Consider the following 15,665-nt stretch of genomic DNA (forward strand, 5'->3'; position numbering starts at 1 on the left):
AAAAAAAAGTGCAATAAGACGTTTAATACTTTAAAAAACAAAATGTCTCAAAACTGGTACTTTTATACAAACATTCAATTTCTGGAAATCTAGTTGCATAATACATCATTAGTATTCTATGAATAAATTATATGGGCTCAAATTCTGGCAGCCACTGAGTGGACACTCATATTAGAATATCTTTCATCAGAAGCTTGAAGCAAAATGGCATCAAAGGCCACGTTCAGACAAGCACGGATGTGTAGTACATGGCACTGCAGCCACATCTGCAGTGCCACACATCGCACAGTAAGGTATTCCCCACGCTGCTACCTTGTAACCTCCGGGAGTTTTCTGACCCTGGGAGATCTGTGTGCCCCACAAAACCAGAGTCTAGCTGACTGGAGCCATGGCTGCAACTCCCCAAGGCCCCCAGGATGCCAGGTAAGCTTTTTTGGGGCCAACACAGTTGCTGGCCACAGCCTCCTCCACCCCACCCAGGGTAACCTGCTGAGCACCACAGCACACGTGGCATTGCAATTCCCCAGGGATAAGTAGCAGTGGCACAAGGTATGCTGTTGCTACTTGCCCCCAGGGAAACAAATGTCTGCTCTTACATGGATGTGGCCAGCAAGGCTAGTCTATAATGGATCTTTAACAGGGAAAGCCTCTCCCCATGGAGTTACACACCTTCCCAGGAAGCAGAGGGAGAAACAGGATCTACAGTACACAAAAGTGACTCGACCTGCCACTTTTACAGATAAGTGTAGCCCAGTAAGGGTAGCTAGATTTGAACCTATGTCTATTTGTCAGTCTGAGTGTGACAGCAGCCCATACAGGCTTTGAGATAGTTGCTTAAATGTAGCTTGTTTAGGAAGTGATGAATATAACTGTGGCAGTCTGGGCTTCAACTAAGTATCCAGGATCCTAGGCTTTCATACTGCCTGCCTTGAGGACACCTATACATGTCCAGCACATCATAGCAGATTTGATTAAATGAACATGGTAATTACTATGCTGTAGCAGACTCCCATGTCATGTGCATCAGCACCTCCATGCCGAAAAGTGGCAGCGGGATCACTTTAACTGAAGTTTGTTCTATGAGCTTTAGTTCAAGTGCCCTTGCTGCCATTTTTCAGAGTAGGGATACTGAGACATGTGACACTCCAGGAGCTTTAATCAGAGGGGCTCTTGGAACCAAGCTAATTAAAGTCCCCTCCCTCCCCCCATCCCAGAGCAAATCTATAAATGCCCCAAGATGCCACAGCCTCACTACTATTGGTATGTGAGTTAGCTATATTAAACCTAACCCTGGAAAATCTCACATGCTACAGCCCCTTCTCCCAAAAGCCATGTGGACTTTGGAATACTCAAAAGCTGCATTACCCTTGGAGTAAAGTGGGTGGCACTGAAAATGCCATGCTTTTGCTAAGGGCTATGTTAAAAACACTACAGGGATGCATAGGGGATATCCATGATTTAAAAAACAAAATTATTCCAAATAAGTCCAGAAGGAGTGTTACAATAGGAATAAGAGCCCAGGAAATCAATGAGACCTCAGGTTTCCAGCATCTCCAAAGGCTGAGATTATTCATGTCCCATGAATTTTTTTACTCTGTTTCTATTGATTTCAGTTTCAGTAGGCAATATACTTATGCACTTCTAAAAGAAAGTAATGCTTTATAAACAATTGAAATTTGGGATTCCAGGGTTTCAGTGACTATAATTAGATCTTGCTCTACCGGTTTTCAAGATAATGACCACTGAAATTTTGTTGCATTGAGGTAAAAGGGCTGCCCAAAAGGCTATAAACTGAAGTTTCCTACAAGCCACAGAGGTTCATATTATAGACCACAGGAGACATGAGAATCTCAGCTTTTGGAGATGCTGAAAACTTGAAGTTATAATGGATTGCCATTCCTATTATCAGATTCCTTCGGGACTTAATATACCAAGTGTTATATTTTAGACCAAATTTATTTTTCAATTCCTGAAAATAAGTATCTTTATTGTACAATTTTTCTTCATCGTAACACCACTCCCAAAAGGAATCACCATAATTATATCAACCATCTGTTACCCTTAGTACATGGCCAAAATGTTACTAAGCAACCAAAGTAAAAATTTGGACATTTTATGAAGTGCTGCATGGAGCCTTTTCTATGTAATTGGCAAAATTCATAAGTTGTTTGGAACTGCATACTGTACAAGTATAAATTTCACTCTTTCCATATATAGCTGACCTGGACATCAAATTTACTACCATCACTTTTAAAACTTAGCAAAAATACAAATTTAAGTCCTTTAATTAATCCATAAAAATGACTGCCCTTTCAGGCAAAACAAAACAAAAATTCTCAGGTAATACTAAAAAGTAATAAAGATAAAAGCCAAGTCACTTACTATAGCCACAGTAAAGTTGCAGAGGATTTACTTAATCAGTAGCTTTTTGAATAATACAATTACTTATCTTTTAATTCAACAGCGTTTGGAAAAAAAAGAACAAGATTTTTATTCGGACATCAATTTCTACAAAATTTGAGTTGTTGTAAAAACAGTTTTGGTGTGATACCATTTCTAAAGGTTGGTAAATTATCAGTATTTGAAGATTAGAAGAACCAGCTCTTCCACCATACTAATATTCTATTAGCAGTCTCTCTTGCACTGAATTTTGCAATTTTTTTTGCATTTTTCCTCCAAAGCTGTTTGGAATTTGGGAAACAATTCATAGCAAGTCTCAGTTCCTTCTCAGAAGAATTACAGCTCCATACATACAGCAGAACTGAAAGACTTCCTCTGAATTAATTCTTGTTTGTGCATATCTGGTAGTAAAATGGCCCAGAATTAATACAACATTCCTACTTGAAGTATAACTAGAACCATAAAAGTCATCATCTTACTCCATGACAATACCTCTGCATGAATTCTGTTGTCTTTTCTAAAGTAAATCTTTTTTCCTCTATGGAAATTTTCACTCATGTTTCCAATTCTCTTTCTATTTTTATTGTCAATAGTATTTGAAACGCGAACAAGTTTGTGGATTTTCATTCGGCATATTTTAAGAACATGGTGTTTGTCTCCTATTCCACATGGTCACTGAATTGAGGTAAGACTGGACTTGTAGGGTCCTGATAAACACCTTCCATTTATTCAGTTCATTGCATTATAGCCTTATTCTTAATTTGTGATGTCTTCATTAGTTTCCAATACATCGTCAATTTTTGTTAATTACACATTTCAATTTAAGATGGGTTTCAGACAACTCCTGCTTTAGTGGCAGCATATACAAGTTGTTTATTATCATCATGAATCATTTAACAACAATATCACTATTAGCATGCATTAAGGTATCTTAATTCCTGAAAGGGGCCCATCACAACTGACATTATTACTCCTACCCAGTGAAAAGGTTACCAGATATAGTTTGGTGGCTTTGGCTTTTCTGTATAGTAGAAAGCAGTGTTAAAGTGATACTGTTGTGAAGAGCCAAGAGAAATAAGGAAGTGTACTGTGATACCCAAAAGTGTTTATGTACTAACCATGCAGCTGGTATCATCCACAAAAGTTACTGCCTCTTGCATTTTTAGTAGAAAGGAATTTAAATACAAAGAAAAGGGACAGAGGGTGGAGGCACTGTTGAGAAAGGAAACAAGGAGGCCTAAGAGATCAATATGTATAAACAAGGCAGTTAACCAATAAAAGGACTTAGTGGTAAAAAGTTGGAGTTAACAGCTAGACCAGATAATGAGAGAGCTTTACCTAGTCATTGTTGAGACCATGCTTAACACAATCCAGCCTGTGGATGATTTCTTGTTCCGCAATTTCACATTCAAGTCAATTTTTAAAGCATTGTTGTTTAAAGACAGCTTCCCTGAGGGCAGTGAGGGAAATGTCCAAGGAGGCTCAAGTGTTCTGCCACAGGTTTTTGTGGGTTTCTGGAACTGATGTCAGATCAACATCCATTCATGTTTGTACATAGGGATTGTCCCACCTCTCCAGCGTAGACAACAGAGGGGCACTGTAAACAGATAATGGCACTGGTAGCAGAGCAGGTGAATGAACTCTAGATGATACAATTTGTATGTTTAGAGATGATATGGTTTATACCAATGTGGGGGTACAGTTGGCACCTGTATCTGTAGAAAGGTATCTGGGTCTGAGGACTTGATGAGAACTGGAATTAGGTAGTCTTGCTGGAGAGATGTCATTTGAGTTTGGGAAGAACACCTGTAAGACCTAGTTTTCGTCCCTCTCCCCCAACCCTTCCCTCTTGGCTACCTTGAGGTAGTTGTCATTTTCCAGAAGGAATTGGAGATTATTAATGATACATCCAATCTGTTCAAGCTAGGGGTATTAAGGAATGACCAGAATTCTGTTGTCCTCGTCACTGTTAGTATTGCAGCAAAGTCCAAGTACAACTGCTAATTTGAGTAGCTGCAATTTTAAGATTGCATTGTAAGTATAGAAAGCCCTATTCATCAACACCATATAAGCCATCACCTGCTTACAGCGCCCCTCTGCTCTCTACATTGGCAGGAAGGGGCAATTCCTACATGAAAAAAAATAAACAAACACCGATTTGACATCAATTGTCTGGTCAATTCTAGAGTCTCTAAGGTACCACCCTGCCTTCTGAAGAGTCTACTTGTGTTTCACTGTATAATACTAGAGCTCCTCACTCTAAGCCCATGGCAGCAACGTATTTCAACAGATGCCAGTGATGATTGGTTCAATATGCAACATGGCTTGCAACTGGTGTGCAGCCCAAACAGAGTGACCGGATCACAGGTTCCCACCTTTAAAAGAGGTAGAGACATAAACTAGTCACTTGAAAGGAGGACTTGTGACAAGCCAATATATGAAAAATGACACAAAGCAATACCTTTTTTCTTAAATCTCAGATGCTTGTACAAGAAATCTCACACTTTTCTCCAAAAGAACAAAAAGCCATAGTATTATCATAATGAACAAAGAAAGAGGAACAGATGTTCTCAAATTAAATACAGAGAAATCACTTCAAAATCTGAGTTCTAGATTCAACCTTCTCCCAAAAACAATTGTGTGTATATATTGAGTTTCAGTTCAGAGCAGTGTTTCATGGTATAATTTCTATGACATTTAGACTACCACAATCAAAATACTTTCATTAAGTTCTGATGCGGCTTGGCCTAGAATTGATTGGCCTAGCACCAAAATCCATTATTTTAACTTGAGATTTTGGTACTGTCTCCCCCCTTTCATGTTAGTTTTGCATTTACAGTACTGTATATGACTAAGTTTTTAGTACTCACAGGCTTACCATCTGGACCAGGTTGTCCAGGATAACCATGGTTCCCAGGTTGTCCAGGATCCCCCTGTAGCAGAATAGTTATGCATCAGTGCACAAAGATATAAGAAACAGAAGTTTATAATTAGCATAAAGGAACCTTTACCCTAGCACATTTCTACTTGGGAAACTAGGCCTTCAAGGGACAATGTTCCATAAACCACTGGCTGCAAGCCCAGACAACTTTTATGGACATTCCTATCAGGCAAAGTGCCTGGTCCAATAATCTCTCCATGGGGAAACTGCCATTGACTTGTATGTAAGGCTTGGAAGACTGGTCCCGTATATTATATCCTATATTTAATTTATAAAGCATGAAAACAAAATGCATGACAAAACTGCCATTAATAGGTATTAATTTAGCAATACCACCCTGAGCCAGGATTTAACAGATGCTTACTTTTAAAGCCAAAAAACTCAATAAAAGTAAAAAGCACTATGGACATATTTAAAGCCTTTTAATCAAAGGAGATTCTCCTTTTATACCTTCTCTTCAGGACTTGGTCCAATGCTTACACAGGGCCAAGGTTTTTTTCCAATGATTCCACTGGGGGAGTTTTTGAATCATGCTCATAGAGGAAAAGAAAGTTACCGTTCCTCAAAGGTCATGTTTATGATGAGAAAGTAAAAAACACCTTATTCACTGCATTTTCATCTTCTGTGGGTTTTTTGTTTGTTTGTTTTTTATAAGAGAAAAAACATCCCACTCCCTGCATAAAGTCCATTGACCTTAAAAGAAATATGAATGGCCCCAACACATTTACTTTTTCAGGAAATTTTGATCATCAGTAAACGGGATTTTGTTCAGCATCATATATTATAAATTCTGTTCCAATTAAAGAATCAGTACAGCTGATGAAGATTTAGAGATTATATCACAAATGGTGATCTAAAACTTAGTTTGACTGTGAAAGTCATCTTTTGACACAGAGTGAGAAAACGCAATAACAAACTCGGTGATTAACAGCATCCCATCATATCATCACATATAATTTGTAAAGAGTCATTAGCAATTTAGATTTTCTTATTGGTTTGGAAGAGGTAAGCTAGCATTTGCAATATATTCATTCTGAAAGGCAGCAGCCAAAATTTGAGTCTATTCTATTAGTGACACTAGAGCAGATTCCAGCCCTCACTATAGCTCCAGGACTTGACAGGGAACACAGAAGTTACAAGGGCCCAAATTAACTTCCCCAAGTAACTATTTTTAATTAAAATAAAATTAGGGAAAAAAATTGAGAAATCATTAAAAGCAGATTTTTTTTAATCTTAAGCATTTCCGTGTTAAACAATGAACTTCAGGGTGTGAGATTATTTGTTAGATACAAACTAGAAAATCACGTGCAAAAGTACAAACACTTGCCTATTAAAATATATATTTATCATATTTACTCAAAAAATCAATATGAAAATTTTTCTTCCCATTCAAAATCTTACCCTGGATTTAAGATGGGGGCTGGGGGTGGCAGACACCTGCTGCAGCTCTGACTTTGGCCCCAGCAGGGGCTCAATATTGGAGTCAGAGTCAGATACAGCAGCTGCCTCTGCCCACTCCCTCACCTACCATCCACAGCCTCTGCCTCCATGCTTATCCCCCCCCACTGCTTATAGTCAGTCACAGCTCTGACCTCATTCCAGCCCAGAGCATGTGATAGCTCTTCATAGTTTCACAGTTGGTAGGGTTGGAAGGGACCTAAGTAGATCATCAAGTCCGACCCCTGCCACGGGCAGGAAAGATTGCTGGGGTCAAACAACCCCGGCTAGGTGATTATCTAGCCTCCTTTTGAAGACCCCCAAGGTAGGAGCGAGCACCGCTTCCCTTGGAAGTTGGTTCCAAATTCTAGCCGCCCTGACTGTGAAGTAGTGCCTCCTGATATCTAGCCTGAATCTACTCTCAGTCAACTTATAGCTGTTACTCCTTGTCGCTCCCGGGAGCGCTCGGGGGAACAGGGACTCTCCCAATGCCTGCTGGTCCCCCTTGGCCACTTTGTAGACACCACCAGATCCCTTCTCGGTCTTCTCTTGTAGAGGCTGAACAGGTTCAGGTCCCGTAGCCTCCGCTCATATGGCCTGCCCTGCTGTCCCCTGATCATGCAAGTGGCTCTCCTCTGGACCCTCTCCATGCTGTACACAACCCTCCTAAAGTGCGGCACCCAGAACTGGATGCAGTAATCCAGTTGTGGCCTGACCAGTGTTGCATAGAGGGGGAGGATCACCTCCTTGGACCTGCTCATGATGCATCTGTGGATGCATGACACAGTGTGGTTAGCCCTTCTGACCACATCCCCACATTGATGGCCCATGTTCATTTTGGAATCAATAATGACACCAAGATCCTTTTCTGCCTCTGTATTGATGACAAGGGAGTTCCCCAGCCTGTACGTATGCTGCTGGTTCTTCCTCCCTAGGTGCAATACCTTGCGCTTGTCAGTACTGAAACCCATCCTATTCTCATCTGCCCATCTCTGTAGCCTGTCCAGATCTAGTTGCAGTCTGTCACTCTCCTCCAGCATGCCCACATCTCCCCACATCTTAGTGTCATCTGCAAATTTGAACAAGGTGCTTTTCACCCCCTCCTCCGAGTTGTTTATGAAGACATTAAACAGTGCGGGCCCGAGCACCATGCCCTGGGGGACCCCACTGCCCACATCCTTCCAGGTTGAATAAGACCTGTCCACCGCAACTCTCTGGGTGCAGCCCTCCAGCCAATTTGCGACCCATCTGACTGTGTAGGCCTCGACGCCACAATCGCCTAATTTTTTAATGAGAATGGAGTGAGAGAGAGTTTCGAAGGCCTTCCTAAGGTCCAGAAAGACTATGTCCACCGTGACACCTGCATCCAAGGATTTTGTGACCTGGTCATAGAAGGCCACCAGGTTGGTCTGATAGGACCTGCCTTGAATAAGCACATGTTGGTTGCCCCTAAGCATGATCTCCCCTGCTGGTCCCTCACAGATGTGCTCCTGGAAAATTCTCTCAAAGAGCTTCCCCAGGACTGAGGTAAAACTAATAGGCCTGTAGTTTCCTGGGTCCTCGTTCCTCCCTTTTTTGAAAATGGGGACCACATTGGCCCTTTTCCCGTCCTCTGGTACCTCGCCAGAGCACCACAAGTGCTCATAAAGTTGTGCGAGGGGTTCCGCAATGACCTCTGATAATTCCCTCAGCACTCTGGGGTGGAGATCATCAGGACCTGCTGATTTAAACAAGTCTAGTCCCACGAGAAGTTCCCTGACTTGGTCTTTGCTGACTCTGGGCCTTTCTTCCATCCAGCCATACAGCAGCAATGGCAGTAGTTCTAGTGTTCCAGAACTGCTACTGCAACCACTGCTGTGTGGTCAGGCCATGGCCAGAGATACCATGTTCTCTCTGCCCAGGTCTGGAATGAGGCCAGAGCCATGAATGACAGTAAGCAATGGGAGGGAGGACAGGCACCAGGGATGCAGGCAGCAGGGAGCAGAGTCATCACAAGGGATGGAGCCAGATGCTGGGGGTGCAGGCAAGAGGAAGAGGCCACTTGCATGTGTGAGGGTCAGGCCACTTGCCCCCTCCTGCCACTTGCCCCTGCCACCTGCTCCTCTGTAGCAGGGAGGGGGATGGAAAAAAAGACACAAATTCAGGAAAATCCTCCAAATATTGGATTTTATACATGGAAAGTTATAACAAATTTATAGAATCCAACGTATAGAATCTAATTATTTGGGGGGGGGGGTCGACATTAAATTTGAAATAAGCTTGGAGTCAGGTAAATACAGTATCCAAAAGTTATTTTGGTAACCTGTCATAGCCTGACTGCTTTACCCACTTATCCACTCTCACTAGCTCCGGTGAGAGCAGAACTGAGCCCGGTGTGATTGCACCCTCACATAGTAACCATGCAACATGAAAAGGCAAAATAAAAGAGACCAAAAAAAAGATGTTTACTTACTTTAGCACCAGGAGGTCCTTGCTTTCCTGGAGGACATACACATGGAGCTGGCGTGGAACCCACATCACTAGGGCCATTCTTGCACTACCAGAAATAAAATCAATCATCAATATAAACACACAAACATTAAATTCACCTTTTGCCATAGAGACTGGAAATGAACTTTTGCGAATATTTTTGCAGCAATCATCCAAACCTGGCTACATAAAACATCAACAAAGAATTAACCTGTTCATTTATACCTCAAAGCTCTTGAAACTCCACTTATCTGATCAGAATAGTCAAGTTTATGTTTTAAGTAGTGATGGCTTTGCTCCAGGCATCTATAATAAGATTTCCCCTTTTCCACCTCTAGACAAGTCTTATGACTAAATCCTCACAAAATGTATGAATAATCTAATAGTCATCTTTAAAATAATTTAAAATTAACATCCAAAACATCCATTAAATACATCACACTAGGTAGCATTTGTGATGCATTTGTAGTTACTGTAAAACAAGTAATCAGTGTGGTTGCTTGCTTCAGTAAAGCATCTAAAATAACTTATAAAATACACTTTACTTAAAAATGCTGGGCCTCGGCTTCCCCAAATTTACGCTGGTAAATGTCAGAAGTATACAAAGTAAACTTAGTTACACCAGTATAAAACTGGGTTAACTCAGATAAAAACCGGGCTTATTATCCCTTATGATGAATGAATGAATGAATGAATGAATGTCTTCCACACAGCAGACATCAAAGTTATAAAAAAAACCTGAAAATTGAGATTCTCAGATATAAACTAGTAGATTTTGTATTTAAATTAACACTTCATATATTTTTTTTTTTTTTTTTTGAGTACTGAACTTCTACACCTTGATCTGGAATAATACTGGCTTTAAAAAGGGGGGTCTCGAAAAAGAATTCTTAGAGTAATCTTGATGGATTCCATAACTGAAATATGTTTTATTTGCCTCAGAAATAGTGATAATCTGTAGCTGAACTAGAGTTACTGGCAGCTATTTTTTCTTACCTCTGCCAAAATAAGGTTACTTTTCCCCAATACCTAAATGAGAGTTTAGGAGAAGATGCTTCCTTTTACACACGCAGCACTGACAGTTTTGTTCACTAATAATATAGTTCTGATTAATCAAATTATAATGCTTTTAAGTTTTTCAAACCTTTTTCCATTTCTCAGAATAAGCTGCATATTCCCAAATGGTAAAATAATAGAGTTTACAAAAAGATAAATACTACCTTAAATTCAATCTGAGTGGTTTGTGATCAAGCCTACCTCTCCATTCTGAAATAAAAGAAACACAGTATAAGAGTATAGGAATATGTGAGAAGCAAAAATCAACATGTTTCTAACAAGTGCTAAAAATACTTCATAAATTCTGGCCTGTAGCTAATAGCCTTAATGCAAGATTTCCCATATCATTCAATGTATGTGAAGTTACTACTAAAGCACATGAAATCAGTGTACCTCTGGGAACTTTTCAAACAATGTTTAGTGGGAATTTTAAAGCAAACTACAAAGTTAAAATTAAAAATGAGGTAACCACCTCAGTTTTATACTGTCAATGAACAGTTCATGTAAGATGTTCTTCAAGGAGTTAAGGTGTCAATAAAATAAACTACCTTGATTTTTCCTCATTCAATAAAGATATACCCACAATGTATCATTGTGTGGCATCACAGATCCTACAGGACTCAAAGTCTGGGTAAATCCTCTGCAGGTGCAAGGGAGTTTGCTTTTTCATTCATTCCCATCTGACTGCAGAGGGCCCATTCACAATCTTAAGACTTGAATAACTTAAAACAAGTCTCCAGGACTTGCAATATTACAGAATGATGTGTCCTGAGCTATTTTAGCTGAGAATTATGGCGTACCCTCACTTAGTGAATAACCAACATCATTAATCAGCATTGCTTACAGCAGATTTCCCATGCAAGTGCTGAGCAACCTAGCTCAATTTATGAATTACGACACAATTAGAAACCGAGGGAATATGGTCAAAATCCATCTATCCTTTAATTGTGTCTTCAGATGTGACCCAAAATTTTTGTTTTCATCAAGGTTTCACAGTTAAAGTTAATTTACATCAAAAGCACATGAAACTGACTGGCAAAAAACAGTATTTTCCACCTCATTCTTGCCAAACTACTGATAACGTAAATGTGATGGTTTTCATTTGTTTACTTTCTGTATCCCATTAATGAGCTGTTAATATTAAATACTCCTTCAATCAATTTATCTAAATTTAAACATGTTGTAAACCTCAATGCCAAAATTTACAAGAGCATTCAAAACCCAGCAGCTCCCATTATGATGCATATGGCTAAACATTTTCAAAACAGGTCCATACCCAACCGCTTATTTGGTATCTATTGGTAAATTAAGTCCTTCTGACTCCAATGTGCATGCTATTGAAAATTGGCCTTAACTGATTGCATACAAACTGAAATCAGTTGTGGGGTTACAAAGGAGGAAAGAAAAATATATATAAATATCTGGACACTGAAAATCTGCACCTTTCTAATTTCTTCAAAACTGGCTACAGCATCACATTTTCCTCAGTATTCTCTTTAGCACCAAAACATGCAAAATATAGTTTTTAAAATACGGACAAGGGCAGCTCCTTAACTCTAATTCAGGTGAGTTTGGACACCAAATTATCTGTCATATTTTGAAAAAGAAAACTCAGCATTTGGGTGTTTAGCCAATTTGAAAATCTGTCCACATGCGTCATACCAGGAGCTTCTTAGTAGTGAGGACTTCTGTAAATCAAGCCCTTACCTGATTTTCAAATGGGAGTTGAACAGTTTTGCAAATCTGGCCCAAACCATGGGTTCTGAGTGCTTTAGACAACATAGCCCTCATGGCTGCATCCAAATATGCAGGCATATGTGGTTTGTGAGGCCGCAAACCTCTTTGTGGTGTCACAAACCACATGCAGGGGACATTAAAAATGTGCCCAATGCTGCAAATGTGCAGCATGGAGCCAAAATTTGCTACCAGGAAATCCGAAAAGAAAGCAGGGTGGCATATGTGACAGAAGCATGCAACAGAAGACATGGAGGTTCAATCCTTCAGGGAAACACTCCTGCAGTTGTACCCTGGCTCCTCCAGCACACCAGGAGCCCAGAAGAGCCAGGCAAGGGCAGTTTGCCTGAAGCGGGACAATCTGTCCCTCAACAAAGCATACATGCAGAAGCATACGCTTGCAAAAATTAGCAGCACATATGTGCCGCTATTTTTGCTGCTGCAAGGGCACACCCCTGCACATCCAATTGTGGCCTATGTTTTTAGACTTACATACATAAACAACCAACATTTCAATTTATAATGAATTTTAAGGGCATATCTACACTGTCCATGCTAGGGAATGCAACTTCAAAAAATACACACTGCCCACTTGCTGCTTGCTCTATTAAATGCTAAAGAATGGCACGGAGCTGCTGTTGGGGAGATGATGGACACGTCCTATCTCTGCACCAAAAAATAAACTACAGGATCTTGGGATGAGGTAAAAATAGCCCAGTCAGGGTCACAAAGTGTTAAAACAGCACAGTTTCAGGGCTCTGGAGCAACTGGGCTCCCTCAGCTTTGGGGCTGTACTGGGGACACTTGTATACATTTGTTGGGCTGGGTTAACCCAGTTTAGATCAAATTAACCCATGCTGATGTACAGTTCTCATTAGATGAGAACTAACTTTATATCAGGTGTACCATTTTAACCCAAACCCTGCGAATGATTGGATACTCAGCTATTTAGATCACCCTAAGCTAGGTTAGGGTGATCAAAACATAATGTTTGTCTATACCCATAGTCCACACAGAGCAGTAACTAGTAGACCTGGCACATTTCCAACATGAGGCTAGTGACCTCCCTAGCTCACTCAAACAGTATGACAACATGCCTTAAGCAACTGAGCAAAGAGAGGGCTGGAGGGACTCCATTGCTCCCTGCCCTGTATTAATCTTGATTATAATAGGCCATGGATTTCAATTGTTTTGTTCAGAATGGATTGTATGAAAGCCTGGCCTTAATGGAGTCAATCCCTTCCTCAAGTGGCATTACTTCTGATGGGAAATTCTAAATGGGAAGACTAAAAATACAGTTCTGTTAGACAGATAATGGATTTGATAAAGTAAGGGAGTTACCGATGCATACAATAGTAAAAAATACTGTGCACTTAAAGTGTGTAGCTCATATGATAGGCAGAACTTAAGGCAATGTATATCTCAAAGCGCTTGTCACACAAGACTCAGATCTCTTTGCAATGACTTCATATTTACATCTTACAGTAAGCAATACTGTTTTAAAAATGTATCACCTATTTGAATATTCTAGCAGATGTTCCTCCAAGTCCCAAAGCAAGTTTCTTACAATAGTGGTATAAATGCAGAAATGTTAGTTTCTTTCAAAGGCCATAATTAAAGATAACTCTATTAATCATTTAGAAAAAAAAGTCAAATGATTTTTGAAAGCTTATCCATCATACTCACAAATCCTGGGATTTCACAAGCAGTTTCTCGATTATTTTGTTCTGGGTCACAATAGATTCTTAGTTTCTGTATATCAAACTATAATTCAAAAACAAAGAAAATTGTTCAGAAAATTTTAAATATTGATCACTGGAGATGACATTACCTTAGATGTAGTTTTCTTAAATAGTCTCAGTTGACAACATAAGCAAACAAAAATATCTTTAAAGCCATAAATTCTATACATCATGAGAGGTTGTATTTATAGGATGCTAGCCTTGCTGTTCCTGTCAACTCGTGTACAGATTAAAAGCACAGAGGAAAAAGAAAGAAGCTTCCCTAAACTCTTAATGCTTTATCTTATTTTTTTGTTTTGTTTGGCTGGGGTTGTTTTGCTTGCTTGTTTGACTGGTTAGGCAGAATAAGACAAACCATACAAAAGCCCCTGTATAGTGCCAATCCCACTCATACCTAAGGTACTGTGAAAGCTTATCTCAAAATTTTGATCAGAATAATGGGTGGAGTTGGCTGTTCACTCTAGGTACAAAAAGGCTCCTGGACTTATCCGGTTTTCAATGCCTCAGCTCTGATCTGGATCACAATGGAGCTTACGACAGAGTTAGGCACCTAGCTGCTGAAATTGGATCACTTCTGAACATACTCAGAAGCCTAAATATAGGTGCTACAGACCTGTACAGGCAATGTAAAGTGGAAACACTTCATGAATGTAGGTTTGTATGAAGTCTTGCATCTGCTGGAAAGGACCCAATCTAGATCATTTTTGGTAACATAAGCCCTTAAATTCCACTTACAAGTCCACAAATTGACTACTTAACTGCTTTACCGGGTAAGCAGGAACTTAGGAATGTGCATTAGGTGTTTGAGTGTAATTGTTATATTGTTACAAAGTAATACATGTAGAAGTTCTCCACATTGCCCTAACATTGACCCTGAGGCTAAGTAAACAGTCCAAAAGCCCAAGGCTGAATCAATACACTCTTCTCAGGTTAGTCTAAACCAGGGGTTGGCAACCTGTGGCATGCATGCCGAGCGTGGCGTGCAAGGACATTTTCCTTGGCATGCGGCAGCCAGCCCCGGCTCCAGGTAGCTGCTGCCAACCATGGTGCCCAGGCTGCTCCCAGCAGGGCTTGCAGCATCCCAGCTGCATGCTGGGAGCAGCCCAGGATCCTGGCTGGCAGTAGCTCCCCAGAACCGGGAGGCTCCAAACAGCTGTGCCAGGCTCTGGCATCAGCTCCTTACCGACACGTACAGGTGCATCTCGGAGCGGGCAGTGGGGAGGGGCCTGAGGCAGCACAGCCCTGGTCTCTCCCCTGCTCCCAGCACAGAGGTGATGAGCCCAGCACAGCTGTTTGTAGCCAGCTCAAGTTCTGGGCAGCTACAGCAAGCAGCAGGCAGGCTGCAAACAGCTGCACCAAGTTAAACAGCTCGGTCATCAGCTCTGTGCTGGCAGCAACTTCATGGCACCTCGGGGCAGACTGAGCTGCCCCGCTATCACCCCTGAGCCTGTGCTTTTCCAGGCTGAAAAGTCCCATGGCTCTCAGCCTCTCGTCATAAGGTCCGTCTTCCTGACCTCTGATCATGCATGTGGGTCTTCTCTGGATTCTCTCAAGCTTCTTCACATCCATTTTGAATTTTAGGGCCCAAAACTGGATGCAGTACTCCAGCTGTGGCCTCACCAAGGCCAAGTACAAGGGGAGAATGACGTCCTGGGATTTGCTTGCGAAGCATCTATGGATGCAAGCCAGCATTTTGCTCACTTTACTAGCCGTAGCATCACATTGAAGGCTCACGTTCATCTTGTGGTCAATCATGACCCCCCCAAAGTCATAGATTTCGTAGACATTAGGGCTGGAAGGGAGCTCGGGAGATCGAGTCCAGCCCCCTGCCCAAAGGGCAGGAAGTCAGCTGGGGTCATAGGATCCCAGCAAGATAAGCATCCAAT

The 15,665-nt window shown here is 41.0% G+C and overlaps 1 protein-coding gene across 2 annotated transcripts in view; it reads right to left on the reverse strand.

Annotated features, from left to right (window-relative positions):
- The window catches only part of LOC109311745 (collagen alpha-1(XXI) chain-like), a 142,903-nt gene that overhangs the window by 104,874 nt on the left and 22,364 nt on the right, over window positions 1-15,665 (reverse strand). The window contains exons 6-9 of one of the 2 annotated variants that reach the window (XM_019537555.1): window positions 13,724-13,801; window positions 10,505-10,513; window positions 9,231-9,314; window positions 5,271-5,333 (exon numbers count right to left, since the gene is read on the reverse strand). In XM_019537555.1, coding sequence (XP_019393100.1) covers window positions 5,271-5,333; window positions 9,231-9,314; window positions 10,505-10,513; window positions 13,724-13,801 — 234 coding nt within the window. Of the gene's footprint in view, window positions 1-5,270; window positions 5,334-9,230; window positions 9,315-10,504; window positions 10,514-13,723; window positions 13,802-15,665 lie in introns of those variants that run through there. The other variant, XM_019537556.1, reaches the window with a different exon arrangement.

Source organism: Crocodylus porosus, unplaced genomic scaffold, assembly GCF_001723895.1.
Source record: "Crocodylus porosus isolate Cpor-Errol unplaced genomic scaffold, CroPor_comp1, whole genome shotgun sequence".
NCBI classification, from domain to species: Eukaryota; Metazoa; Chordata; order Crocodylia; family Crocodylidae; genus Crocodylus; species Crocodylus porosus.